The sequence below is a fragment of the Cucurbita pepo genome, chromosome 20 (assembly GCF_057944985.1).
Source record: "Cucurbita pepo subsp. pepo isolate OVF chromosome 20, ASM5794498v1, whole genome shotgun sequence".
Taxonomy (NCBI): Eukaryota; Viridiplantae; Streptophyta; class Magnoliopsida; order Cucurbitales; family Cucurbitaceae; genus Cucurbita; species Cucurbita pepo.
Window position 1 is genome coordinate 2,022,463 of NC_141817.1, and position 25,105 is coordinate 2,047,567.

Consider the following 25,105-nt stretch of genomic DNA (forward strand, 5'->3'; position numbering starts at 1 on the left):
ACAGATGTGAGATCTGATAATCCACCCTCATTGGAGGCCAGCGTCCTTGCTAGCACACCACTCGATGTCTGGCTCTAATACCATTTGTAACAGCTCAAGCTCACCACTAGCAAATATTGTCCGCTTTAGCCCGTTACGTATTATCGTCAGCCTCACGATTCTAAAACGCGTCTATTAGGGAGATGTTTCCACACCCTTATAAGTAATGTTTCGTTCCTCTCTCCAATCGATGTGGGATCTCACATCCCATGTCGAGTTTCAGGTAAGAACGATGTTTTTCCTACCATTTTAAGATTAAACGAGTACTTTTTTATGCTTTACTATAAGAATATTCACAATTGAGCTATGCTCGTTTTGACGTTAAAGCGATATTCATTCAATCGAACGCTGTTAACACATGAATCAAAAGATATATCAGAACAAATTCAACTTAGATTCAAAGGCAAACAAAAAAATGAGGACAGTATTTCTGTATTAGTTCTTCAAGTGCATAAAATCCTTGTTTGTTGAGTCTTCAAAAGCTTGCATTCCATAAAAAAGTCTCATTTTCAGCACACTTCTGATGAACTTCACTCATCCTTTCAACTGAGTTGCAGATCCCACTGCATCTCCAATCAAATGAAGCTACACAAGCTTCACCTCCCAAAGCTTTTGTCTCACAATCTACACAAACAAATGCACGAACCGATAAAAAAGAACGTTAGGAGCCTATTTGAAATGACGTTCTAAATGCTTAAGAACGTGTTCGTAAGTACTTAAAACGTCCCGGCTACAAACTCACCGAGCGGGGTGCTACAACACAGTTTCTTATCATCCACCTGCTCCACATCTAAACCAATCAACCAAGATCCTAATGAAACATCTTCATTGGCATACTTGTGCAGCACATCCCTGCAGGTTGAACAATGAAATCGTTTAATCACGAGCGAAACTGCTTCGAAACGTTTTCGTGCTTTGTAAGAACTTCTAAACTTAACTGGTTGCGCGAGATGTAAGTAGCCAAGTCTTTCGAGATTGCATATAACTGTCCTGTAGCATGACGGAAATACAAATTTCCCTCGTCCCCGAATCGTAAATACTCCGGTTCGTGGTACTTTACTCCTCTATACCAATCAAAAGGCATTGTGAAGAACAAAACAATTGGTAATAAGTTGTGTTTTCTAAGCTAGAACATACAAGTTATGCTTACTTATTCGAGAGTACCGGTCCGGACTTCATACAACCGATGTAAACCCGAGGCTTATTACGATGTCCTACCAGAGTTGTTCCGAGCGCACCTGTTGTAGATAAAAGGATAGAAGCTTAAACATTATATATGATATCACTTGACAGTTCAAACAGGAAGATTGTCTGAATGTCGGTCGACTCACCTATGTTCACATGGATGTCGTCGTCGACTTTGACGTAAAACTCGGCATCCCACAAAGAAACAGCTGTAGCAAAGTAAGTTTTCGTCTTGGCCGATAATTCGAGGTAGCCCTCGACATGATTCTGCTTGCAACATTTGAACAAACATGAACAAAAATTTCATCAAATATCACATTCTGATCTTTGATTATACTCTTCAACTTAGAACATTGATTGAAACAGGTATTACCAGTCTCAGGAAGTCTCCATGTTGACGCTCCTCCGCGTCGAGCGACATATCGAGTATACTGCCAGGAGTTGCGCTATCAACCAAATATAAAGCATTTGCTGTGATCTATTTGTCAAAGTTGTATAGAACTTAACAAGAAAATCGTGTGTTCTTCGTTTACCTTCGACCGATAACGAAACGGATGACTATGCCTTTCTCTTCCTCCAACTTCTTTCTCTTATCACCTAGCAAGATCAAATTATAAACATTACTATCAGTTTATGCAGATGATGGAAAAGTCACCATAGGATTTGTGACATTAGCAGACCTTGTGGCATCCATGTTGCACGAACCGAATCTCTTCGTTTTCGGCTAGTAAAAGCTGTATTGATTCCTACAACTACTAGATACTTTCTTTTGGAAGTCGGTTCGTGATCGGTCGTTACAGCTGCAAGTTTCGTCTCCAGATCTGAAATGCTCCTAGCAAGTGTCCTGCATATCATACATTTGCTCTTAGGACACTCATTAAACCAATTTGAATCAAGCATCAGTATGTTACTTACTGAATACTCAGCTGGGATCTCGAAAACTCCTCTGGCCTCGCACCAGATGTTTCGGTTTTCGCCTTGTTGAACAAAAAAACATTTAGTTTCGTTCGGTTCGTAGATTAAAGAGAACGATTTAGCCTTGAGAATATAATTAATCACTCACAAGTTCTTGATCATAAGATTTCAGTGCAACACCATTAGCCATAGGCACTATCCACAACCTGAAAAGATTATACTCATTAACATGAACAGCTTCCAGGTAAAACTAAACCAAATTTTACGGTCCTAAAAACACGATCGAACGCAATCTTTGCGGTAAAAACCAGTTGAACAAACAGATTTTCAAGTTCTTAAAATGTTCTTCCAGCAAAAGCAACAAAAAATGTTGCTTAAAATGTTGAAGATAGGCTGTATTGACAATATTGTACCTGTTTGTAAAGAGCATGCCAGCACAAAAGCATACAAAACATAGAAAAAAGGCCCACTTCCTAAATAATACATATCTTGAAGCATAGTCCAATCCAATTCCTTCAGCTTTATTCTTCATATACATTTTTGTCTGCCCTTCTTTCACCTAAACTTGCAGATTATGCAGCTAAGGGGAGAGGTTTGTGCTAAGAACGTGAAGAAATATGTGAAATTCTTGCAGATTATGCAGCTATGGCTATGGCTATGGGCTTGGCTAGAGCTGAAAGTGAAGATCTGAACTCACTTTCAGCTCAAATGAGTATGGCTATGGCTCAGAATAGAACATGGGGGCCTTTTTAATAAGCTTGTTTCACAACATTAATCATGTAATAAATGAGATTAGAAGAACTGAACACTCTTTAAGTTTTGGAATTTAACTCATAGATTGACCAATTAATTTGGAAGAAATCTTGAACCGTTTTGAAATTAATGCAAATAAACACTGACCGTTCAAGATCTCTCTCTCTTCATCTTCCTCAATCCATAAATGTTGCAAATTTTCAACCTCAGTTCTTGCAGAACTTTTCCCGACCAAACACAGAGTTAACTCCAAATTCTAACCTTAATCCCCTCGGAAGAAATGTTGTCCTGTTCGTGCTAGCAGACAATATCGCTGTCAGCCTCACGATTTTAAAACATGTCTATTAGGAAGATGTTTTCATCACGATCCACCCCTTGAGGGTCAGCATCCTCGCTGGCACATCGCCCAATGTCTGAGTTTGATACCATTTGTAACAGCCTAAACTCAACGTTAGCATATATTGTCCATTTTGGCCCATCACATATCACCGTCAGTCTCACGATTTAGAACACGTTTACAAGGGAGATGATTTCATCACAATCCACCCCCTTGGGTCAGCGTCCTCATTAGTATATTGCCCAAATACCATTTGTAACAGCCTAAACCCAACGTTAGCAATGTATTGTCCGTTTTGGCCCATTACGTATCACCGTCAGCCTCACGATTTAAAACACGTCTACTAGGGAGAGGATTTCATTACAATCCACTCCCTTGGATCAACGTCCTATGTCTGGGTCTAATACCATTTATAACAACTTAAGTCTAGTAGTCTACCGCTAGCAAATATTGTATGTTTTGACCTGTTACGTATCGCCTCACGGTTTTAAAACGTGTCTGTTCGGGAGAGACGTTCACACCCTATAAAGAATGCTTTGTTCCCCTCCCCAACGAACAACGGGTGGCCATTTCCAAACCCATGAAGGAAAGCTAACAATTTTTCACATGAAAAGTAAGAATCTGCAGCAAATATATCCATGGATTTGAGTTCCCTCTTTGACAATGACAAGAACACTCAGCACAACATTTACCTCACCCTTTGATCTTTCCAATCCACACTGAGTTTTCAGCATAAGATCTGAATCCATGAGGGACTAAAAATCTAAATCTGGGGAAGATGAACCTTCCTTTTTAAGGCTTTGCATCAAAAGACAGAATAAAAAGGAACATAGTTAGAATTTAGAAAACAAGAACAGAATCTAATTAGTGCTCTTTCAACATGAGATGAGATGAGCTGAGCTGAGCTGAGCTGAGCTGATACCCATTTCCCACTACACCCAGCTTTTCAAAGCTAAAAACAGAGCAATGCGAGGGTCCCTCATAGAAAGTGGAAACTATTCCACTTTTTTAACCCTTTTTTTGTTTCAACATTCACAAAACTTTATGATCCAAAGTGATTAAGACGAACTGGAAAGGATATGAATGAATAAGACTGAGATGATTAGTGTTTTGAACACTGAAACTGATGAAGGGAATTCTGAGCAATATGATGGATGGATGGATGGTTGGTTGGTTGGTTGTTGGTGCCGGGAAAAGGGGGAAAGGGGAAGGCTTTTGGTGAAGTTCAAAGAATCTGAGACTGTGAGTCAGGTCTGAGAGATCAAAACGACATGGTTTTGGTATTGATACCAAGGAAACAGGAATCTGTCCACTGGAAGAGGAGCAGGATGATTGTTCCTTTTTCTTTTTTTTTTTTGTTGAATTTTTCGTCTTTATTATGGAATTATTCGTGGACCCTTATTCGGATCAGAAAGCCTGTGGAAGTGATTTGATGTATTTGATGCCACTGCCATATCCCACAGATATCCATAGCTCAATGCCAAAGGGAAAAACAGCTTTTATGAGCTAACCAAAACATTAATGCTGCTATCCAAACCAGGTGGTTGTAGACTAAAGTGGATACCCGTTCTCAAATGGCTCGTTTGATAACGATTTCGTTTATATGGAAGTATGATTTTCAAAACCCAGATGATTATCGATCGAGAACTTGCTAAGATTATAACGTTGAGTCGAGTCGAAACTAGGTGGACCTATATGCTATCAATTATGTTCATACAGGGGAAAGAATGGATATCTACATAGATGGGGATGCTATCAATTATGTGAGTGCTCCATGAATATGATATTAGTTCTTAAGAAAAGTTCATATGGGAATGAGTGAGGAGATCTTAATGTACTAAAAGAATTGCATTGACAACATAAAGTTGAAGCATTTGAAGCATTTATCCTCAAGCAAGCACTCAGCCATGGAAGAAAGGCTGCAAACAACAAATTCTCCCATTTTCAAAATTCCAAATCACAAAACATGAAGCAGAGAGAGAGAGAGAGAGGGAAAATTAAGAACAGAAAACAAAAAACCCATCTGGGTACCAGATAGAATTCTCAACAGACTACAAATTCTTCATCTTTTTTGCATCTTCTTTTGTTTTTTCTTCCAGTTCTTGCTGAAAACTCTGTTCTAAGCTCTAAAGACCTTAACAATGGCGGAAAGAAAAGAACAAAACGGTGATGATGAACATCTCGGCCGTTAAGTATCACTCTAAGAAACCAGTTTTTGTTAAAATGGCGTTTCGCACTTTGCTTAAATCCCTTCCTTTGAGAGTTCTACCAACCCCTTCACAAACAGAGAAAGACGAAATTCGGCTTCTCGCCAGTTTCTGAGCAATCCATTCATGAGGAGGCACCATGTCGTCTTCTTCACCGGCGAAGTCTTCTTGATCTCTGTCGTCAGGTTTCTGGCCTGAAAGCTCGCCGTCCGACGAGCCCATCTTGCCGTAAATTTTAGCCCAATCGGGAATGTCCACCGGAGCAGAGGATCGACTAGTCCTCATCTGGGTTTCGTGTGTTCTTGTTGCAATGGATTTCGGGATCATTTTGGGTGCAGTTGGAAGACGATAATCAGTAGACTTTCTCGTTACAAAACTCGAAGAATCTTCTTTACCTTCAACAGATTTCCACACATCTTCTTCTTCCAAATCTTCACTGAAGCCATAGCTTTTTCTCAGAGCGCCGTTCCAATTCGCCATCGGAATCTATTTTATGACAAAATAGAAATAAAAAAGGTGGAATAATTCAAACCCAATATGTAAACAGTTCTAGTGATTAGTCATCTCGGGAATCGAAAAAGAAATAAATGAATAAAGATTCTAGAATTCTACCCAGGCTTTTGCCGCAGTGGTCAGCTGGAAAAAGCAGCTTTTTCAAGAGTTCCTGAAATGGGTTTTGCTCATAATCCCAAAAGACATGAGGCAAATGGGAGAGAAGCTGTAAAGAAAGTAGATGGTAAAATTGGTTGGTCTGAAAATCTCCAACGAAGAACACAAAAACAGAGAGAAACAGAGTGAAACAGAGAGAAACAGAGAGAAACAGAGATGGGTTTTCCTTAAAACTCAATGGCTGATTAAGAACGGGGAAGAGATTTAAGGAAGAGAGAAAGGAAAAGAAAGCGATGGGGGATGATAAAGAATCTCAGTTTCGGAATATCACACATTCTTAGCTTACCTGTTGATCGGTGTTTTGTTGATAATTTGGGATTGAAGTTTATAAATATGAAAGGACAGAGGAAAGTGGTGGCAATGGCATAAGAAAGAGGTAAACGACAAGAAGCCCTTGTGTTTGTGTGTGTGTTTTTAACTCAAAAAAAACTCGAAAATTTTACTCAAAAGAAAAGCCATTATAACCCCATCTGAGGAAACAGAGTTTATGATGACAGAACAAATCATGAAAACAGAGCATTTCATGCTCGCTCTCTTTCTCTCTCTAGTTCATCAAATTCAGCTTAAAAACTCTTAGTTTTTGTCATAATCTTTAACTTTTGCATCTAAATGTTGTTAGTAGACGCAGAATTAGCGTTTTAAACTGAATCAAACAGATAATAAAAGCCACAGGAGGAGAGAGAGAGAAACAGAGAAACAGAGAGCGATGGGTGTGATTTGGACAGAAAGCTCAGTGATTTATGATATCTGCTGTAACCTTATCCTCTAACATACAGCAACAGAAACTGCTCGATTTTCTCTTCAATGGGTTTTTTTTTTACAGAGAGAAAGAAGATTAGTTTACAGAGAGAGAGAGAGAGAGGTGGGTGGCTGTCTGTGAAGCTACTTTCTTTGTTTCTTCTTGGGAGGGGCAGGGGCAGGGGCAGGGGCAGGGGCAGGGGCAGGGGCAGGGGCAGGGGGCAGCTACTTGAAGACAACATAGTACTTTTGTCTGCAGAGATTTCATTGAAATGTGGTGTAAATTTTTATGGGATCAATTATTCTGCAATTACTCTTCTTCCTCCATCCAACTTTGTTCCTGAAATCTACAACATCGTCCTTCCATGTTCGCTATGTTGTATGCAAATTTTGTGTTTTCACTTTTAACGTTAAATTACTTATTCACTCACTCGACATTTAAATTTTTATCTAAAAATTATTGGATTTATACATGATTAATTATACGTCTATTTGGTCCTAAACTTTAGAAAATGACTAATAAATTCATAGTTTTTTAATTTTGTATCTAACCGATCTATTTGTGTTTTTTCATAAGAAAAAAATAATGGGTCTTTTAAAACTTTTTATTTTGTGCACAATAAGTTCAGGAATTTTGAAAAATATAGAATTTAAAATCTGGGTACTACGTACATTTGTTATAGGGTCAAATAATTCGGGAGATTTACCCTTTGGGATCAATCGTCCACGCACCGTTTGGTGTTTGGCTCTAATGTCATTTATAATAGTCTAAGCTCACTGCTACAGATATTATATTTATTGAGCTTTTTATTTCGGACTTCTCCTCGAGTTTTTAAAGCAAAATTTCTACTAATAAACATTTAGTTTTTCTCTCCAATAAAAATATGTTAGTTAATAGGTAAAGTAGGTCAAAAGAAATAAAACATATATTATCAAAAAAAAATTCCTTAAAAAAAAAAAAGACGAGGACTTTTTTTCACGTCAATCATTAACTTGTTAAATGTAAAATTTGAATAATATGTCAATTTCATTACTCATGCATGTTACTTTTTCAAAAGTTTTCAAAGTAAAAACATAAAACTTTTTAAATCCTTATACTTAATTTTTTTTTATTAAAAGAAATCATCTAATTAGAATTGTGAGAAGATTAAAACTTCAAATTATAGTTAATAAACAAGGCATGAACGCTAAAGATTCATTTAAATTATTTAAAAATAGAAAGTTGAGGATCAACTTGTAATTTAATACATTAATTAAAAAAGATTATAGTTATGATTATATTCCATCTAATCTCTCCACTACTTACCAAACAATAAAAATTTAGTGCTTTTTTTTTTTTTTTTTTTTCCTTTCAAAAGTTTATCAAAGCATCCAAATTGATTGGCTGATGAAGTAAAAAGAGGGCAAATGCATTGGCTTTTTGTTCTTTGTATGAGTGAGGATAAGATAAGAGGTTGAAAAGGAAATCTCCCAAACGGGAAACCCACCGCTGGGGTTATGGCAAATTGCAAGTTGAAGCCACAATGTGCTAACCTTTTTGCCCACCAATCAAACCTTTCGTGGTTTTTCGGTCCCTGATTTCACGCAAAATAGAGACTAAATCATTATAAACGGTAAAATATAAGGATTAAATTGTTACTCATATGTCTGTATTGGTATGAAGTTTGTTGGGAGACCAAAAATAAAGTTACGAGAGTTTAAGTTCAAAGTAGACAATATCATACCATTGTGGTGAATTATGATTCCAAACAAGATATAGGTTAATTAATGGAACTTGAGATAAGATTTAGCTTGACATTAAATTTGCATATTATACAAAATATGGCCTTATCTAAAGTCAATAATTGGATTTTGGAGGTACGATAAGCATTGGTAATTAGAGCTAGTGAGCTAGGACGGCACAAAAGAGCAACTATAATCAATGTCTCTCCTTCGACAAAAGGAAAAATGAAGACTCGTTTCCACCACCCACCAGTCCATAGAGATCTAGATGTAATTTACGTCCTGTTTAATAATCATTTAGTTTCTTGTCTTAAAAAATGAAGCTTATAATCTAATTTATCACTTTTTTTTGCTAATGATCTTGATGGATAATTTTGTTTTCATACAAGGATTAAGGATTAAGACAGCCACATCAAGACCCAATGGTATTAATTTACTAATCTTTATCCGATCTCCTATTCAAACTATAAAAGGATTTCAACCCAAAAAATGGCCTTGCTTAAAATTTTAGATGATCTAAGATCACCAAATCCCACTTCCCTTGTTACCTTTTTCACCCAAAATCTTTTGAACTATTCTCATCTTTGAGATAAAGAGCATTAAATGGGGCATAGATATCAAAACCAATTGCTATCTTCCAAAAAGCTTTGGTTTATGACAGTTGACAACCCCACAGGCAGTATTAAAACTATCATTTCTACCACCATCTACCACCTGAATGGCTGTCCTAGCAGAAGCAACTTCAACCATCAAAACTATAATAATAAATACCAAAAAAATAATGAACAATTTCAGTGGTGAATAAGTGACTCTGCATAAACCACTTAATCCTATTATTAGATTCCTTTTTCTTTTTTCTTTTTTTTTTTCTTTTTTTGAGGACATCAGAACATATTGCTGCTCACTAAAGCGATGGCATTTATGTCAAAGCTGAAATATGTTCTCAATGTACAGAAAAAATGAGTCCTTGGTCTAATAATAAAGGCAGTCAAGTCACTACGTGATAATGAGGTATCTTTTAAATACGAGGGATGAAAGCCAGAATTATAACTAAACCTGTACATTACGTTGAGTTTGAGGCAGATTGGCCCTGACATTGCTCCCTTCTTCAATTGTTCATCTGGTTTTTCATTTTCGTGCTGCATGATAAAGCTCCAAGTAGTCGAGAGCAGGCCGATTCCAAGACCAGTCTTGCTCCATCACTCTCTTGCACAATGAATGGAACCAACTTCGATCGTTATACCATGCAGAGATTGCTCTGAAATGAAAAACGAACTTTCTTGAATAGAAATTACTGTAACATGTATATGATCATTTAAATGGGAATGATGGTGGTGGTACCCATCGCTCTCAACCTTTGTCCCATGTTCGTCTAACCAGATAAACAAAACGAAGAGAACTTATAGTAATCAATCATCAGCGAGTAAAGTAGTAGAGTTTGTCACTTTTGTTCACTTTGTCTTGGGATACCCGGACAGCCGGTATGAAGAAAACATATGAACGGAAGAAAACTTGTAATGAATTATAAAACTTGCTCATCATATTATGCGTGTAACTTACCTATTAAGAGCATAATCAACACCAGATGGATCTGCTCCTTCAAAATTGAATCCATTTGGTTCAAGCCCTGCTGCTTGTGCTCTTTCTTTATCATGATCGACATCAAACACTGTGTCATGAAGTCCTACAAATAATAATAGAGACTTTAGCGTATAATTAGTTGAGTTGTTGAAACGAAAAATGCCTTTTCTTTGACTAAGTTTAAAAAATGGTAATGGTTTTACATTTTTCAGCTTTTAGATTTTTTACCAAGTCCACCGTTAGCAGATACTATCTTCTTTGGATTTTTCCTTTCGAGCTATGTTCGTAAATTTTCCACTATAATATATTAAAAAAGTACACCACCCCCGAGGCCCAAACTCTAACACATCAAGACTTTTTTTTTTTTTCTCTCCTGCATTAAGCTTCAACTAAAGATTCGAACATGCTACCTCTAGAAAGGTGTTAATGAAAGATCACAGATATGAGCTAATCAGGCCACCCCTTGGGGTTTCATTATAATATAAATGGTTTTCTTTCCATTATTGCATAACAACTTTAAATGCAGATGTTGCAAATTTAAGTTAAAGAGAAACTATTAGTCCTAGAAACCCTATCAGCAAGAAATAGGTAGCTAAAATGGGAATATGTCACTCTTTACGAGAGAAAAATGTTGCCCAAACCTCCAGTTTTTCGAACAACAGGAACGGAACCATATCTCATTGCAGTGAGCTGAGTTAGACCACATGGCTCAAAAATTGAAGGGACCAGTATCATATCTGCACCAGCATAAATCTGCAATTATTGAATAGATGGGTTAATAACTAAATCGGAACAACTACTGAATTGAGTTCTGCATCAACATACCAAGTGCGAAAGAGGCTCATCATAAGTCAAATAAAGGCGAGCTCGGTCTGCATAAGATGAGTGCAACTGATTCGCTAAATTCACAAAATCATTTTGAATGCGTGGATCAGGAGCTGAACCAAGCAACACGACCTGCAATACCACAACTCATTAGCAACAACATCTAGGACCTAATCCCAATTTAATTACATTTCTTAGTAAAGCAGGCTTGACATAGAACAAAAATCAAATGTTAGCTGTAAGACTAAAAAGGAACCATACTGTAGTTTCAAGAAAAAACAAGGAAGCAACATGAGAAGATAAACCTGTCCACCCCGATCTAGAGCTCGCCAGATAGCATGCTTGATCAGATGGATACCCTTTTGATGAGTTAGGCGAGTGATAATTCCTACTAAAGGAAGATCAGACCTACTTAGGCCAAGTCTCTGTTGTAATGCTTCCTTAGCAGCCCTTTTTCCCTCAACAACATTCTCGGAAGTGTAAGATACCTGGAAAGTTCATATAAATCGACATCAGAATAAACTTCATTAATAATACAGTTCCAAAGTAAAAGGCAGTTAAATCAGGTTAATAACAGATATAATTCCAGTACTAAATTTCTCTTTGAGAAAAAACAGCAAAATAAGAGGTAAACATATAAACTTCTATCAATGGGTAAAAAGTGAAAATCTATCCATATAAGAGATTCTTTGGAGTAAATTTGTGGAGAAGCAATACTTTACTCTGGCATTTTTGCACTTGAATACATTGACTTTTAGGAAATTTGATTAGTTGCCTTAACTTAATAACTTTTATTGAGAAGGGTACTAAAAATAGTTGCAAAAGAAGAAAAGCAAGGGACAAAGAGAATCTATACACACTTACAGGAATAAACTTGTCATTATATGGGTCCCATATGTCAGGGTCAATTCCATTCACTATGCCATGAAACTTGTAGAGATGGGGAGCAATGACAGGATTTCCCGCGACCTCCTTTGAGTATGTAGGAGACACCTGCATATACACACAAAAAAAAAAAAAAAAAAAAAAAAAAAAAAAAAAAAAAAAAAAAAAAAAAAATGAATGATAATGAAGGAAAAACTACAAATCAATCACAGAGAAGGCCACAATCAAATATGACCACAACTTGGGCTTTCTATCTCATCTCCTTTTATTAACATTCCGATCAATTAAGTAAACATAATGGGGATATTATATTATATTAGTTCAAGGTATCAAAAATACTATTAACATCTAGATTGACTGAGAGCCAATCAAGAAACATTTGACTCTTGGCACATGAAATGATCGAGAAATATTCAATCTCTTGTTAAGAATTGAAGATATTGAACCAGGATAAAAGATTTTCAAAGATATCATGCGTGCATAACTTCTTGAAGGAGGAATAATCTTGAAAGAAAGAATTCAGTTAAATTTTAAAACATCAGAGAACAATGAATTCTACACTAAAAGGACTGATAGGCCAGCACACCTAGTAAGAATCAGAAAGTAATCAATATCCAGAAATAATGCATCGAAAATTATGCATGGTCAAGCTATTTATTGCTTAATAACGAGAAATTACTAACAGTTGTAGCCTTGTCCGAGAACAACATTGCTTTCCCAATAAGCTGCGCTCCGAACTCTAAATTGTGAATAGTGAAGACAACCCGCGCTTTAGTAAGGCCATAGTGCATGTATTGTTCCTTGAATAACCAAGCAACTGGTGCACTAGACCAATCATGGCAATGGATAATATCCTGCCGAAGACAAAATATAATTAAGAATGTAACCATTTGTCATCATGATACACATGTATAGAGGGAGAATTAAAATAACCATCTAAGATCTAATTGCCTAAGTAGTCTCTCATAAGGCTCTTTTTCAAATAAAATAAAGAAAAGTTTCTTTTTCAACTTATCTTCTTTTTCAACTTATCTTCTTTTTCATACAAACACAGACTAACATGTAAATGGTATATTACGTCAGCAAAGGAATGCCTCTAAAATTGCAGGGTTCAAGGAAGAAAAAGTACTGCGAAGTGACTGATTTGATTTCAATACAAAGAAGATTAATAAAAGTAAACTATAATAATATCCCACTTTGAATAAATAGGCAGTACCCAGACATCTACATCCAAATGTATAGGTATGCTTTTAAACATTCAGACCATGTTGGGAGGAAGCACATCTTTCCAGACTTGGATTGAAAACACCACAATAGCCTTGTTGTATCCACTCCTGTATAGAGTCTCTCAGCAAAACGGCCACGATCAAAGAAACATGGAATGATGTCAACAATTTCTAAAAGGGACCTAAGGCTTGGTAGGAACCTAAAGGATAACGAAACTACTAAATGGGTCGAATTAAAACTCGACCTCACCCCAGTTAAATTGTCTAAAGAACCAGACTCATTGACATGGATTCCAAGCGTTGACGACGTCTTCTCTACAAATTTTTTTATGATGGATATTGGGAAAAAAGTAGAGGTAATAGACCTCACGCTAGTAGAGACAGTATGGAAAGGAAATCACCTAAAAAGGTGAAATTCTTCCTTTGGAAAATAGCGCATAAAGCCACTAATTTATACCATACATATAAGCTCAAAATTTCTTAACAAGGATTCTCAAGCTCAAAATTTCTTAACAAGGATTCTCAATATATTCAGATGACATCTCACTTTTTCTAGGGGTGAGAGATTTATTGGACATGGCCTTGTACCAACCCTTCAAGAATGTAAAAGTCTTGCTATGAAAAAATATCATTATGGAATATAAGGAAAGAGAGTATTCACGGAGAAGACACAAACTTATATAAATATCTTCGACAATGTTGTTTACCACGCTATATCTTGGCGTAAATTGCCTAATACTTTTGCTTCCTATAGTCATACCTCCCTCATTGTTCATTAGGAAGTTTTTTTTTTTTTTTTTTTTTTTTTTTTTTTTGTAAACATCATGGATACACACCCCTTTTTTGTAAATTTCAAACATCAATGAAATGTCTCACAAAAATAAAATAAACAATCAACATGTTATTTTTTGCTCCATTCACGAATAATACAGAACAGTTTAGAGAACTTACATAATAAAACCACTACCAATTAGTATTAGTTAAGTAATACTTACAGGATGAAATCCTCCTTGGAGTAAGAATTCAAGAGCAGCATTACAAAAGAAAGCAAACCTCTCCCCATCATTTGCACAACCATATATACAACCTGACCAAAACAATCTAAGAAGTGGATATAAATATATTAGATATTTATTTGAAGTGATCCTGTAAAGATGAAGCTCAAGTGCAAGCCTAAAGGTGCCAACAAAGGAAACAGATATACGTTCTCATACTTCATAAGAAAATAGAAGGATTTTGTTAGGGGAAAAATCAAACGAAACAAGAGAGAAATAGAAGCCGAAGGGGGTTGTCAAACAAGTAAGCCTTGAGGGTGTCGTCAGAATATCCTTCCAACGAATAGTTTCTGAGGCACGATACCACAAGGAGTTGCATACGCGACGGAACTGGACCTTATCAATCAATCTTTCTGACGAGATAAGAAATGAGAATCAATATATAGAAAGAAAAAAAAATGCACCAGTCACAAGTGGATATTCCTCTCCTTTAGCAACCAAAAGCCAAGGCAGAAATAAAATCCAATAATACACCTATTCTAGATCACATCATGTCATGAAAACCTAAATATTTAAAAGACATAGTTATAAGATTTACCCATTTTGAGGCTCCAAAAAGTATACAGAGAGCCCTTCCACTTTTCCGAACCAGACTTTTATTTCTGTTCCGCCCCAGAAATAATTTTGTCGATGGTGAAAATTTTCCACCTACATCATGATTTTTTTTTTTTTCCTCTTTTTGTCAAACTGTCAACGTGTAAATACTGAGAGCAAGGAAAACAAGAAGAAAGATCCATTGTGAAAAAGCATTTACAATGTTTCAAGACAATCAACATTCATAATGTGCATCTTTTGGAGACCCTGAACCTGAGGATATAGTAAAAAGGAGGAACTACGAAAAGCTCTGTTTAGGCAAAAACTTGATCAATCTGGCACACTAACACATGAGGATCGTCTCGCAATACATCACTAAATATTCTTAGCAAACATCTTTTTGCTGAAATCATTACAATGAAACCAAGCAGGTCGCAAATATTTCAAGGTTTTCATCAAATGTGTATTCTATGAACGGTAAAAAAGTGAGAAAATGGGACAAGCTCGTGATATATATATATATATATATTCAGTAATAAAAAGATTAAAATGTAGGAAGATTTACGAACTAATTGGAAATAAAACTTACATTGCTGAGGTTCAGACAGTCATATTTAGGAAGAACAATGTCCACATTGTGGTTCAAATCTTGAATGGCACGGGATAAACTAGTCACAACATCACCAAGACCTCCAACCTGGATAGCAAAGTAAATAAAGAGATACAAATGTATGAGTACTACTATCTTATAATATCTACATTAACAAAAGTGGGAAAACATATTTATCACCACAATATCCTGGAAGTAAGACAGATTCAAGTAGGATTGACCATCTTATCTTGTCTAGTGTTCAAATCTAAATTAAGGAACTTGTTTTTATTGTCTCAAAAGCTTCGATCTTAAGACAACTTCTATCTAACCTAAGACAACTTCTATCTAACCTAATCCTTTAAATTGATGTGAATTGATTTGAAGGTGTTAGTGTTTGAGTCAGAAAGTGATACGAAATAAAGTGTCTTAATCATGCCACAAAGATTTCATCGTGGATGACAAGATCCATACATGATATTTGGATTAAAGAGGTTTTATTGTATTTTTTAAGTTCTAGAGAATTATCTTTAAGATTATAAGTTACAATTAGCTAGTGCCTATTATGGTATTGATGACCATGAAAGTTACAACCTTTCAATTGACCCTTTATGGTTTATTTTCAATGCTATAGGTTGTTGATTTAGTAAAAAGATTTTGGATATTAAAATGAAGTTTGCATATTATGCTTCTTAAGCCATGAGCTTGTTCCTTTGCATTTCTTGTGTTTAGATTTGGATACTAGAGTCATTTAAGTAGTCTTGATCAAGCTATCTTGTGGAGTGATTCAAATCACGAGTTTAGAAACAAGGTTTCTTTACTCTTGATCTTGATCAACAAGGTAATCCGTTCCTAAACTTTCCCTTGGGTTGATTTCTTATCGTTTTTTGGGTTCTTGGATAATTTAGATCGAAAGGTCTGGTTATTCAACAAAGTTGTTAGATCAAATTCCAAGAATTTCATATGAGAAGGGTTAATAAAACTAAAGGATCACCCTAACCAGATCACCAGTATTGTCGTATCTTTTGGTATCAAGGCTTCTTTGGTACCACATTATTCGATTCAGTTCTAGGATCTAGAGATTAACAGGCGAATCTTTGGAGTTCCTCATCAAAAGGCTAGTAAAGAAAATAGTTCACAAAATAGCTTTTTTCTTTCTTTCTTTTTTATTTTTTAAACACAAAATCCCTTTTTTAAACCAACTATTTTAGCAGTGTTCCAACACTCAATAGTTCGTGAATTGCAAAAATAGTCCTACTTAGTTAATCTTGGAAGAACAAAGAGTACAATGAATTGTAGTTATTATCTAGAGCTTCTTATTTTGGATTGGAACACCCTGCCTTCTTTAAGCTCCTTTTGTTGGGCTAGCTTTTTATACGTCCTGATATATTCTTTCATGTTCTCTAATAAAAAGATCTTATTTTTCATCGAAAAATAGTAATAATAAATCAACTCGGAATGAAATACCTTTGCAATAGGGGCCATTTCTACAGCTATATGCACAATGTGCAATGGTGGCTCCTTAATTATTCCACCCGTCACAGGTATATGGTAATCCATGCCATTCTTATTGTCAAATATCCCACCATCTTCCAATTCAGAAAATACAAAATCCATCATATATGCGTCCAACGGAACCTTAACTGCAGAAACAAATAAAAACAACATAAACAAGCATATCCTAAAGGACAAATAGAGAGAGTAAAGAGAGAATTTTGCATCAAAATTGCAGCAGAAATGGCAGGTTAAAAAACATTAAGGACGCCATTAATCTACCAAATGATTAAAAGGTTTTAGATGGAGTCTCACCAGTGGCTTTCACATGGCTGCCACCATCTGCAGGCAACATTTTTTGTGGTGGCAATGGACCCTTACGGTGGGACCAACGATTAAATGAACCTCTGAACCATACTTCGGGTTTTCCATTCAGAGGGGTATTGGTAGGATTGTAAAAGACTGTCACTGTGCTTCCTGCTTGAACCTCAAGAGGATCAGTAAACACTATGTGCTTCTGTGACAACAAAAAGTTTTTCATGGTTCTTTCCTTAGTCTCAGATTTCATACGGGCAGTTTTTTCAGCCTATAACAAAGAGACGTACAAATTAGTAGAGACAATAAAATTTGATTTCTTTTTACAAGAGACAGTTTCATTGATAGATGAACTAAAGGGAGGTCAAGGACTCCCAGAACACCAAAATGTGTATTACAGTAAAGCTTTGAAATTGAAAATTAAAGTAGAAAGACTAGTCTATAAAGAGTTGTTTACATTTAAACCAACATAAAGCATGAAAAAAATTGATTCAGAAAAACTGGAGTCCTAAAAATCCTCCCATTCTGCACGAACCAAAGATTCCATAAGAAAACCTTATTGATAGCAAGCCACCACCACATTTGGTGTACTCAAAAGAAGGGAACGATAAAAAAAAGGTTGGATAGTTAAGCCCTCAGGCAAAACACGAATATCCCAAGTACCTTTTCAGACAAACAATTAGACTAGGTTACAGAATAACTGAATAAAGAAAGAAAACAAATAAAGCAATTAGGCAGCAATTCAGGATACTTGATATCATCTGCATTGAGCCAAGATATATGAAAACCAAAAAATTTCGGCATTCTGTAAAGATATCTGTGTAGAATTGTTACTTTCAATTAAAAGGAAATTAATTATTGAGTCAACTGTAAATTTTTGGTGAATCGACCTTGGCACGAGAAGCCTCCTCCCTTAATCTTCTCTCTTCCTGAAGTTTCCTATAAATCTGATGTTCTTCCTCAGCCCAGTAAAGCTCCTCAGAAATGACTTTTGGAACAATGGCATGGAAATCAAGATGTTTGTTGTTATCATAAATATTTGCCTTTTTTGGTGGTCCATCAGCAAGAACCCAATCCAGAACAATGGCTCGGTCAGGTACTATTACTGCAAAAATGTAGAGTGGTGCATATGCGATGAAACTCAATGCTAACTATAAAAATGACATTTAACATCAGCCTTCAAATAAAGAGGTCAGAGTACTCGATTAAAATTTTCCCACTTAAACCAAGGGCACCTATAAATTTAAGCCTCATTTAATCCCCCACATACATTTTTCTAGAGCCATTGGAGAAGATGTTGGTCTGAAAACCAAAAATGGTAACATTCTCCCGCCATCCAATAATGATTAACAACCTTGACCACAAGCAGACAAATCATATTGATTGCTAAATATCACATTATGTATAATTTGGGGATAACTACCGTCAAAATCTTTCAAAAATTCATATTACGAAGGATCTTTATTTTGTGGAGGGAAAGAACTTGTGAAATATTATGGCGGTGCCACACAGAACCCCTGATGTTTTTCTCTACATTTTTTCTATTGGACAGGGTTTTTCTTATTCTTGAAAGTTCGATCAGCCAAACATCAGTTATTTGCTGTTGAAAGGCCTTGCATGTAAAACAATCCAAGCAACAAGATGGATGGAAATAAGAGCTCTACATTTTTCAGGCCTAGCATTTTTGCTCAGTCATCAGAAGCGATTGTCTTTAAAGGGTTATTTCAGAGAAAAAGTCCTCTGGGCTCTCATATGTAGAATTTTCTGGAAAATTTTCACTACTTTGTAAATACACATGAGTTACTAAGATCTACATGCTGCCACAATATAAAAGGAATATAAGACACATTTACACGTACCATCAGCATACCACCAATCACAACCGTCTTTTATCTCAGCAAAGACAAGCCTTTCAATAATGGATAATCCATCTGTCCAATTATTACGCCCACCATGAATCCAAAGCTCTTTTGCATGAGCCAGAGGACCTGATTTTTTATTATAGTATAACCTGACTGAGTCTCCACCTTTAAACTCAGCAGGTTTAATGAACCAAACATTATCAACAGATTTCACTGCCATTTTTGAAAGCTGTTTTACCATCTCTCTTCTTTTTTCAGTCTCTGCCTTCGCCTGGGCTCTGTCAGCTTCACTAGCAACCTTCTCAGCTTCTATTCGCCTCGTCTCTTCTTCTTGTCTTTCCCTTTCAGCCCTCTCTTTTGCAACTCTTTCCAGTTCTTTACGTTTCTCCTCCAATAATAAATCTTCAAACGTAGAGGCATCCATTCCGCCTTCCACAAATATGCAGAAATCCTTTCCATTATTATTTTCATAGACATCTTTACCATTAAAGAAGACGAAGTCTATCTTGTAAGCCTCTTTGGGAACATGAATCTGACAAGACCACCAATCCCCATCTAGATTTGCTTTGTTTAGCCTCATTGTGAAAGATTTCCAATTCCAGTCATTGAATGCTCCCATGACCAAAACATCTGGCTCTCCATTCAGAATGGAAAGACTCCTATTAAAGAACAATTCTATATTTTGATCAGGTTTAACAACTGGAGGAAAAACGAACACTTGATTTCCACCGAAAAAGTTTTCCTTAGCCAGTCTCTCAATTTCCTGTCTCTTTGCTTTTGCTTCCATCTCCAATTTTAGCTTTAAAGATTCTTCCTCAGCTAAATTTTCTTCTGTCTCCAGGGGTTCATCTTCCGCAGAGTTGTCTAGGACATCTGAAAATGTTTCACCTGGTTCATTCTCCTCTCCTTTCTCCAGTGATCTTTTTTCTATCCCACTTAACCTACCTGCCATTCCATTGTCTATTGCTGCAGTATTTTCACCAACAGAAGTAGATTTACTTGTCAAAGATCCTTTAACTTCTGCATCGTTCTTTTTAGCTGCTAAGTCCTCCTCATCCCCAACCTTCAATTTAAGTGCTTTCTGATTGGGCTCTGTGGGTGTACTAGATTTTAGCGTTGTAGAGCCTTGTTTCTCTTCATCTCGACTCTGATCTCTTTTAGGGCTGCTTGCTCCAACAGGAACTTTGGGTTTGAATCCCTTTGGTGCAGAGCTTTCAAGTCTCGCTGTTGACATTTTCCTAGATCTCCTCCTTGAAGAATCTACAAGGGTTCAGATTCAGTTTAACTTTCAACAATTACGCATAGGAAACTAAACTACGAAATATAAACGCGAAAACCAACTGAAAAAACCTGAATGACGGGCACAGGCAACAATTCTGAACGACCTCCCGGCTACAAGATGCCCTCTGAACCATAAGGGAGACTGAACCCATAAAGGTAAAGCAATAAACGCAGGTTCAGGTACATCAATCTCAACTCCAAATCTCAGAAATATAAAAAGTAATACATCTTTCAGAACTCTTCCCATGAGATATTGAAATTCATCGGTTCTACAGTACATTTCGACGTATATTTCAACAAAGATTACATAAAGACGACACATATCCTCCAAATTGATAGATAAAGGATAGATGAATGAAAAGGAGTTCACTCAAGAAATAAACAAACCAGCGACAAATAAGAACTCCAATGAATATCATTCGAACCAAAGATCATAAGAACCAAAGAAATAGAAAATCAAAACACGCAGAACAGTGGCGCCAACAACGAAAATCGAAAATACCAGTGAAGTAGAAATAGTAGACGATGCTCTATTTCCATGAATGAGTCTGAACTTCAAACTCCCCGCTTGTGCCTCACTCAAATTCGTGCTCCTCCAACTCCCCGACACTTGTGCTTGAAGTGCCACCTCCATAAGGAACTAAACGACGACAGTACGAAAACTCCGGTTTCTACTCTTCTTCTTCTTCTTCTCCGTTCAACTCAAAACCAGAATTATTCCTCCAAACAAGCTTCAGATCGCACTCCCAAACAATCTCCCTCTAGGATTGCGCTATTGAACAATAATTAAAGAGAGATTAAAACAAACAAACTAGATCCCAATACGTAGAAAAGGACGAAAGCTTCAATTAGCACACACCATGCAATGCTCCGCCGATAAACAGCCAAAAGAAGAAATGGCTACGCTCACAGCCATCCGAAGCAGCTAGCAAGCACGAGATTATGGTCCAGTAAAAGCCTGTGATTTTCCGTTGAAAGGGAGGGAATTAATCAACGGTGCGAAATGGTTCTTGAGTTAATTGGTTGTGTGATGGGTCGCCAATGGAAAGGCGCAATCAGAAATTGCCACGTCAACGTACCTCTCAAAACATACTTAATCATTAATCACTGATTAAGACTGACACGCATGCATAATCCCTCATGTGATGATCATACCTAATCAGTTAAGATTTAATTTCCACCCTACGTTCCTTTTTCTTCACCATTTATCCTTATTTCAATGCTAGTGGTAAATAATATATAGGTTAAATAATGAGTTTATTCTCTTAATTATGTCTATTACATCCACTTTCTAAGGCTTTCGAAGGCTTTCGAAGGTGTTCGGTTCTCCTTCCAACCAACGTGGGACTATCACAATCCACCTCTTTGGGGCCAGCTTTCTGTTGACACTTGTTCCTTTTCTCCAATCGATGTGGGACCACCCCCTAAATCTACCTTCTTCAGGGCCCAGTGTTTTACTGGCACACCGCCTCATGTCTCCCCCCTTCGGAGAACAGCGAGAAGGCTGGCACATCGGACTATCACAATCCCCCTCTTTGGGCCCAGCTTTCTGTTGACACTTGTTCCTTTTCTCCAATCGATGTGGGACCACCCCTAAATCTACCTTCCTTCAGGGCCCAGTGTTTTACTGGCACATCGCCTCATGTCTCCCCCCTTCGGAGAACAGCGAGAAGGCTGGCACATCTGCTGTCTAGCTCTAATACCACAGTATCTGGCTCTGATACCATTGTAACGACCCAAATTCACCACTAGTCGATATTGTCCTCTTTAGGCTTTCCCTTTCGGGCTTCCCCTCAAGGCTTTAAAACGCGTCGGCTAGGAGAAGGTTTCCACACCTTTACAAAGGGTTTTATGTTCTCCTCTCCAACGAATGTTGAACTATCACAATTACTCGGTTGAAAGACTTATTAGACATATTTTAAAATTTAAGGATCTAATATACACTTTAGACACTTTGACATAGAACTAAGAGCTCATGAATTAAGCTTGAAATTTAATTATTTTTTTTATACTTGTTCATCACATTATGAATAGAAAAAAAAAACACCAACCTGTAAATATAGTTTCTTCCACTGAAAAATATCTAGACCCCATAGGTCTAGATGTTTATTATTGTACATCAACTATCTTGATTAGCCTTAAACGTCTATTAACCCATCAATGTCTATTAATAAAGGCGTATATCAATGAACAGTGTTATACAAAAGTGAAAAAGAAACATATGAAAATGCTCTAACATAATTCAACTAGTTAAAATATATGATCAAGACAAGCAATTACGATGGAACATAGGCAGCAGAGACTGGAATTGCTTTAAAAAGTTGACAGTTCCAAGGGAAGATAAAGTTTGCACGAATATGAAAGGCTTACAGTTCGCATATATTTGATAAAATTGCAGAATTGAATGATATGAGTGGATATAGAAACATGGGTTGAAGTATATAAGGGAAGGGAAGGAAGAGATCATGTCAAGGCATTAGCACCAGCAACAATCTCCAATATTTCTCCAGTGATCTTAGCTTGGCGCTGTCTGTTGTACACCATCGACAGAGATCTCTTCAGCTCAGAAGCATTGTCACTTGCACTGCTCATGGCGCTCATTCTAGCTGCGAGCTCACTGGCCAGTGACTCCTGCAGTGACCTCAAAATCTGGCTGTTCAAATACAGAGGCAATAAAGCATCCAAGATCTGAACTGGGTCTTGCTCAAACTCCAAAATTGGGGAGAAATCTGAGGTGCTTGTCCTCACCGTATCCCTCTCCACTGTCAGCTTCCCTTCCTTTGTTGTCAACCTGAAAAATTCATCTTCGGCGGCGTCGACACAGACACCGTTTATGTCACAGATCTCGCCCTTGGGCGACAGCGGAAGAAGGGTGTGAATAACAGGGTCGGATTTGACCAATGACACGAATTTGGTGTACAAAAGCTCTACTTTGTCAACCTCCTCACTGATGAACAGGGAGAAGACATCATCAGCAATGGCTTGAGCTTCTTTGGCTGTCGGAAGCGTGCCGCCTTCGAGGAACTTATCGACCGGAATGTAAGGCCGACGGAGGAAGTAGGAGTTACCCTTTTTGCCAACGCTGATGACAGTGTAGTCAAGACCCAATTCCTTCAATTCCGAGATTCTGGCTTCAGCTTTCTTGATGATGGAGTTGTTGAAACCGCCGCAAAGACCTCTGTCGCCGGTGACAACAACTAATGCAACTTTCTTGACTGGTCTTACTTTGGTTAAAGGAACATCTACGTCTTCTGTTTGAAGTTGCTCATTGATGTTGTAAAGGACCTCAACCAAGGCTTCTGAGAAGGGTCTTCCATTAACGACAGCTTCTTGAGCTCTGCGGACTTTGGCAGCAGCAACAAGCTTCATAGCTTCAGTGATCTTCTGGGTGTTCTTCACTGAATCGATACGGTCTCGGAGATCCCGAAGACCGCAATGAATTGGGGTAACTGACCATGATCGGGTAGGGTAGGATGAGGTTGGGTTGTGGGAAGGGAGCTTAAAAGGGCTTAGAACTGATCGGAATGAAAGGGAGGAGGCATCAGAGACGGTGGATTTTGAGGACACCAACATGGTGAGATTTGAACAAGACATGGTGTAGCAGCGGAGGAGGAAGGTGTAGATTGGCGGAGAAGAGGAGGTGCAGAGAAGGGGTCGGGTTATTGTTTGAGTGAAGTCTTATCTTCATTCATTGGCGATGGTGGTTCTGGTCCGCAAGAAAGGAGTGGAAATCTGAGAGAGGATGAGGCTTAAGGATAACGATTTCGACAGTTGAGATGGGCAAGGGGCTAGTCCTTGATTCAATTAGTAATGGTGGGTCCGTGGTTTCTACCTGTCATAGTGGCCTAATTGTGGATACTAGTTTTTGAGTTTTCAACTATTTTTTCACATTCTTGCGAATATTCTCTACCAAATCTTGCCCGTCTTTTTCAAGTTGATTCCGGGATGAAACTTGAAAGAAGGTATGACAAATAGAAAAACTCTCCGAATAGATGTAACAAATAGTTACACCCTTATAAAAAATGTTTCATTCTCCTCTCCAATCCGATGTAGGATCTCACAATCCACCTCTTTTGGGGTCCGGCATTCTCGCTGGCACACTGCCCAGTGTCTGGCTTCTATGTCATTTGTAACAGCTCAAGCTATCGCTATCATATATTATCCATTTTAGCTTGTTACGTATCATCGTCAGTCTCACAGTTATAAAACGCGTCTGTTAGGGAAAAGTTCACACACTCTTATAAGAAAATGTTTCGTTGAACACTCTTATAAGAAAATGTTTCGTTCTTCTCTCCAACCAATGTGAGATCTCACAATCCACCCCCCTTGAGGGTCCAATGTCTTCACTGGCTCTCCAACCAATGTGATATCTCACAATCCACCCCCCCTTTGAGGGTCCAATGTCTTCACTGGCACACCGCCCCGTGTCTGGCTTTGATACCATTTGTAATAGCCAAGCCCAGCAGATATTGTCTATTTTAGCCTGTTACGTATCGCTGTCAGTCTCACAGTTTTAAAACGTGTCTACAAGGGAGAGATTTCCACACCCTTATAAAGAATGCTTTGTAACCCTCTCCAACCGATGTGGGATCTCACAATCCACCCTGTTTGAGAACCCAAAGTCCTCGCTTGCACACCGCCTGGTGTCTAGCTCTGATACCATTTGTAACAACCCAAGCCACCGCTAGCAGATATTGTCCGTTTTAGCCAGTTACGTATCGTCGTTAACCTCATAGTTTTAAAACGCATCTGATAAGGAAAGGTTTCCACACCTTTATAAGAAATGTTTTGTTTCCTTCTCCAACCGATGTGGGATCTCACAATCCATCACCTTTGGGGTCCCGACGTCCTCGCTGGCACACCATCCGGTGTCTGGCTCAGATACCATGTATA

The 25,105-nt window shown here is 37.5% G+C and overlaps 4 protein-coding genes across 7 annotated transcripts; all 4 read right to left on the reverse strand.

Annotated features, from left to right (window-relative positions):
• Positions 1–361: 361 nt before the first annotated feature.
• Positions 362–3,277, reverse strand: LOC111783354 (putative beta-1,3-galactosyltransferase 2). 2 transcript variants are annotated; one of them, XM_087120672.1, is made up of 11 exons: positions 3,040–3,277; positions 2,288–2,345; positions 2,140–2,201; positions 1,905–2,068; positions 1,758–1,821; positions 1,598–1,670; positions 1,371–1,491; positions 1,190–1,277; positions 978–1,103; positions 782–891; positions 362–663 (listed from the first exon to the last, which is right to left on the reverse strand). In XM_087120672.1, the coding sequence occupies exons 2-11, from the start codon at positions 2,327–2,329 to the stop codon at positions 515–517; spliced, it is 999 nt and encodes a 332-aa protein (XP_086976798.1). In that variant the 5' UTR covers positions 2,330–2,345; positions 3,040–3,277; the 3' UTR covers positions 362–514. The 2 variants fall into 2 exon arrangements, with proteins under 2 accessions (XP_086976798.1, XP_023520047.2); XM_023664279.2 differs by lacking the exon at positions 3,040–3,277 and adding an exon at positions 2,553–2,858.
• Positions 3,278–5,149: 1,872 nt separating this feature from the next.
• LOC111782469 (protein S40-4-like) lies at positions 5,150–6,833 on the reverse strand. Of its 2 annotated transcripts, XM_087120586.1 has the most exons (3): positions 6,392–6,833; positions 6,049–6,154; positions 5,150–5,922 (listed from the first exon to the last, which is right to left on the reverse strand). In XM_087120586.1, exon 3 carries the CDS (start codon positions 5,914–5,916, stop codon positions 5,425–5,427), a length of 492 nt encoding a protein of 163 aa, XP_086976712.1. In that variant the 5' UTR covers positions 5,917–5,922; positions 6,049–6,154; positions 6,392–6,833; the 3' UTR covers positions 5,150–5,424. The 2 variants fall into 2 exon arrangements, with proteins under 2 accessions (XP_086976712.1, XP_023518990.1); XM_023663222.2 differs by having other exon boundaries at positions 6,049–6,831.
• Positions 6,834–8,026: 1,193 nt separating this feature from the next.
• Positions 8,027–21,216, reverse strand: SS3 (starch synthase 3). Of its 2 annotated transcripts, XR_015414689.1 has the most exons (18): positions 21,072–21,216; positions 20,715–20,984; positions 20,282–20,354; positions 18,929–20,191; positions 17,960–18,174; positions 17,070–17,340; positions 16,728–16,903; positions 15,261–15,368; positions 14,676–14,785; positions 14,078–14,183; positions 12,540–12,710; positions 11,836–11,964; positions 11,277–11,459; positions 10,972–11,103; positions 10,788–10,899; positions 10,126–10,249; positions 9,622–9,823; positions 8,027–8,417 (listed from the first exon to the last, which is right to left on the reverse strand). XR_015414689.1 is itself a non-coding variant. In XM_087120585.1 (17 exons), the coding sequence occupies exons 2-17, from the start codon at positions 20,844–20,846 to the stop codon at positions 9,694–9,696; spliced, it is 3,435 nt and encodes a 1,144-aa protein (XP_086976711.1). In that variant the 5' UTR covers positions 20,847–20,984; positions 21,072–21,216; the 3' UTR covers positions 9,464–9,693. The 2 variants fall into 2 exon arrangements, 1 of the variants encoding a protein (XP_086976711.1); XM_087120585.1 differs by lacking the exon at positions 8,027–8,417 and having other exon boundaries at positions 9,464–9,823.
• A 1,272-nt stretch (positions 21,217–22,488) lies between these two features.
• Positions 22,489–23,922, reverse strand: LOC111783098 (ATP synthase gamma chain, chloroplastic). Its single transcript, XM_023663982.2, has one exon. The coding sequence runs from the start codon at positions 23,804–23,806 to the stop codon at positions 22,676–22,678; it is 1,131 nt and encodes a 376-aa protein (XP_023519750.2). The 5' UTR covers positions 23,807–23,922; the 3' UTR covers positions 22,489–22,675.
• Positions 23,923–25,105: the final 1,183 nt, after the last annotated feature.

Coding starts and splice junctions, on each gene's coding strand:
- LOC111783354 (XM_023664279.2), bottom strand. CDS start 2,677: ATGTATATGAAGAATAAAGCTGAAGGAATTGGATTGGACTATGCTTCA. Junction 2,346..2,552: donor GGCATGCTCTTTACAAACAG/GTACAATATTGT, acceptor TAATCTTTTCAG/GTTGTGGATAGTGCCTATGG. Junction 1,822..1,904: donor TGCAACATGGATGCCACAAG/GTCTGCTAATGT, acceptor TGATCTTGCTAG/GTGATAAGAGAAAGAAGTTG.
- SS3 (XM_087120585.1), bottom strand. CDS start 20,846: ATGGAGGTGGCACTTCAAGCACAAGTGTCGGGGAGTTGGAGGAGCACG. Junction 12,711..14,077: donor TCCAAGGAGGATTTCATCCT/GTAAGTATTACT, acceptor TGTCTTCGGCAG/GATATTATCCATTGCCATGA. Junction 9,824..10,125: donor GTTGATTATGCTCTTAATAG/GTAAGTTACACG, acceptor TTTTCATTTCAG/AGCAATCTCTGCATGGTATA.
- LOC111783098 (XM_023663982.2), bottom strand. CDS start 23,806: ATGTCTTGTTCAAATCTCACCATGTTGGTGTCCTCAAAATCCACCGTC.
- LOC111782469 (XM_087120586.1), bottom strand. CDS start 5,916: ATGGCGAATTGGAACGGCGCTCTGAGAAAAAGCTATGGCTTCAGTGAA.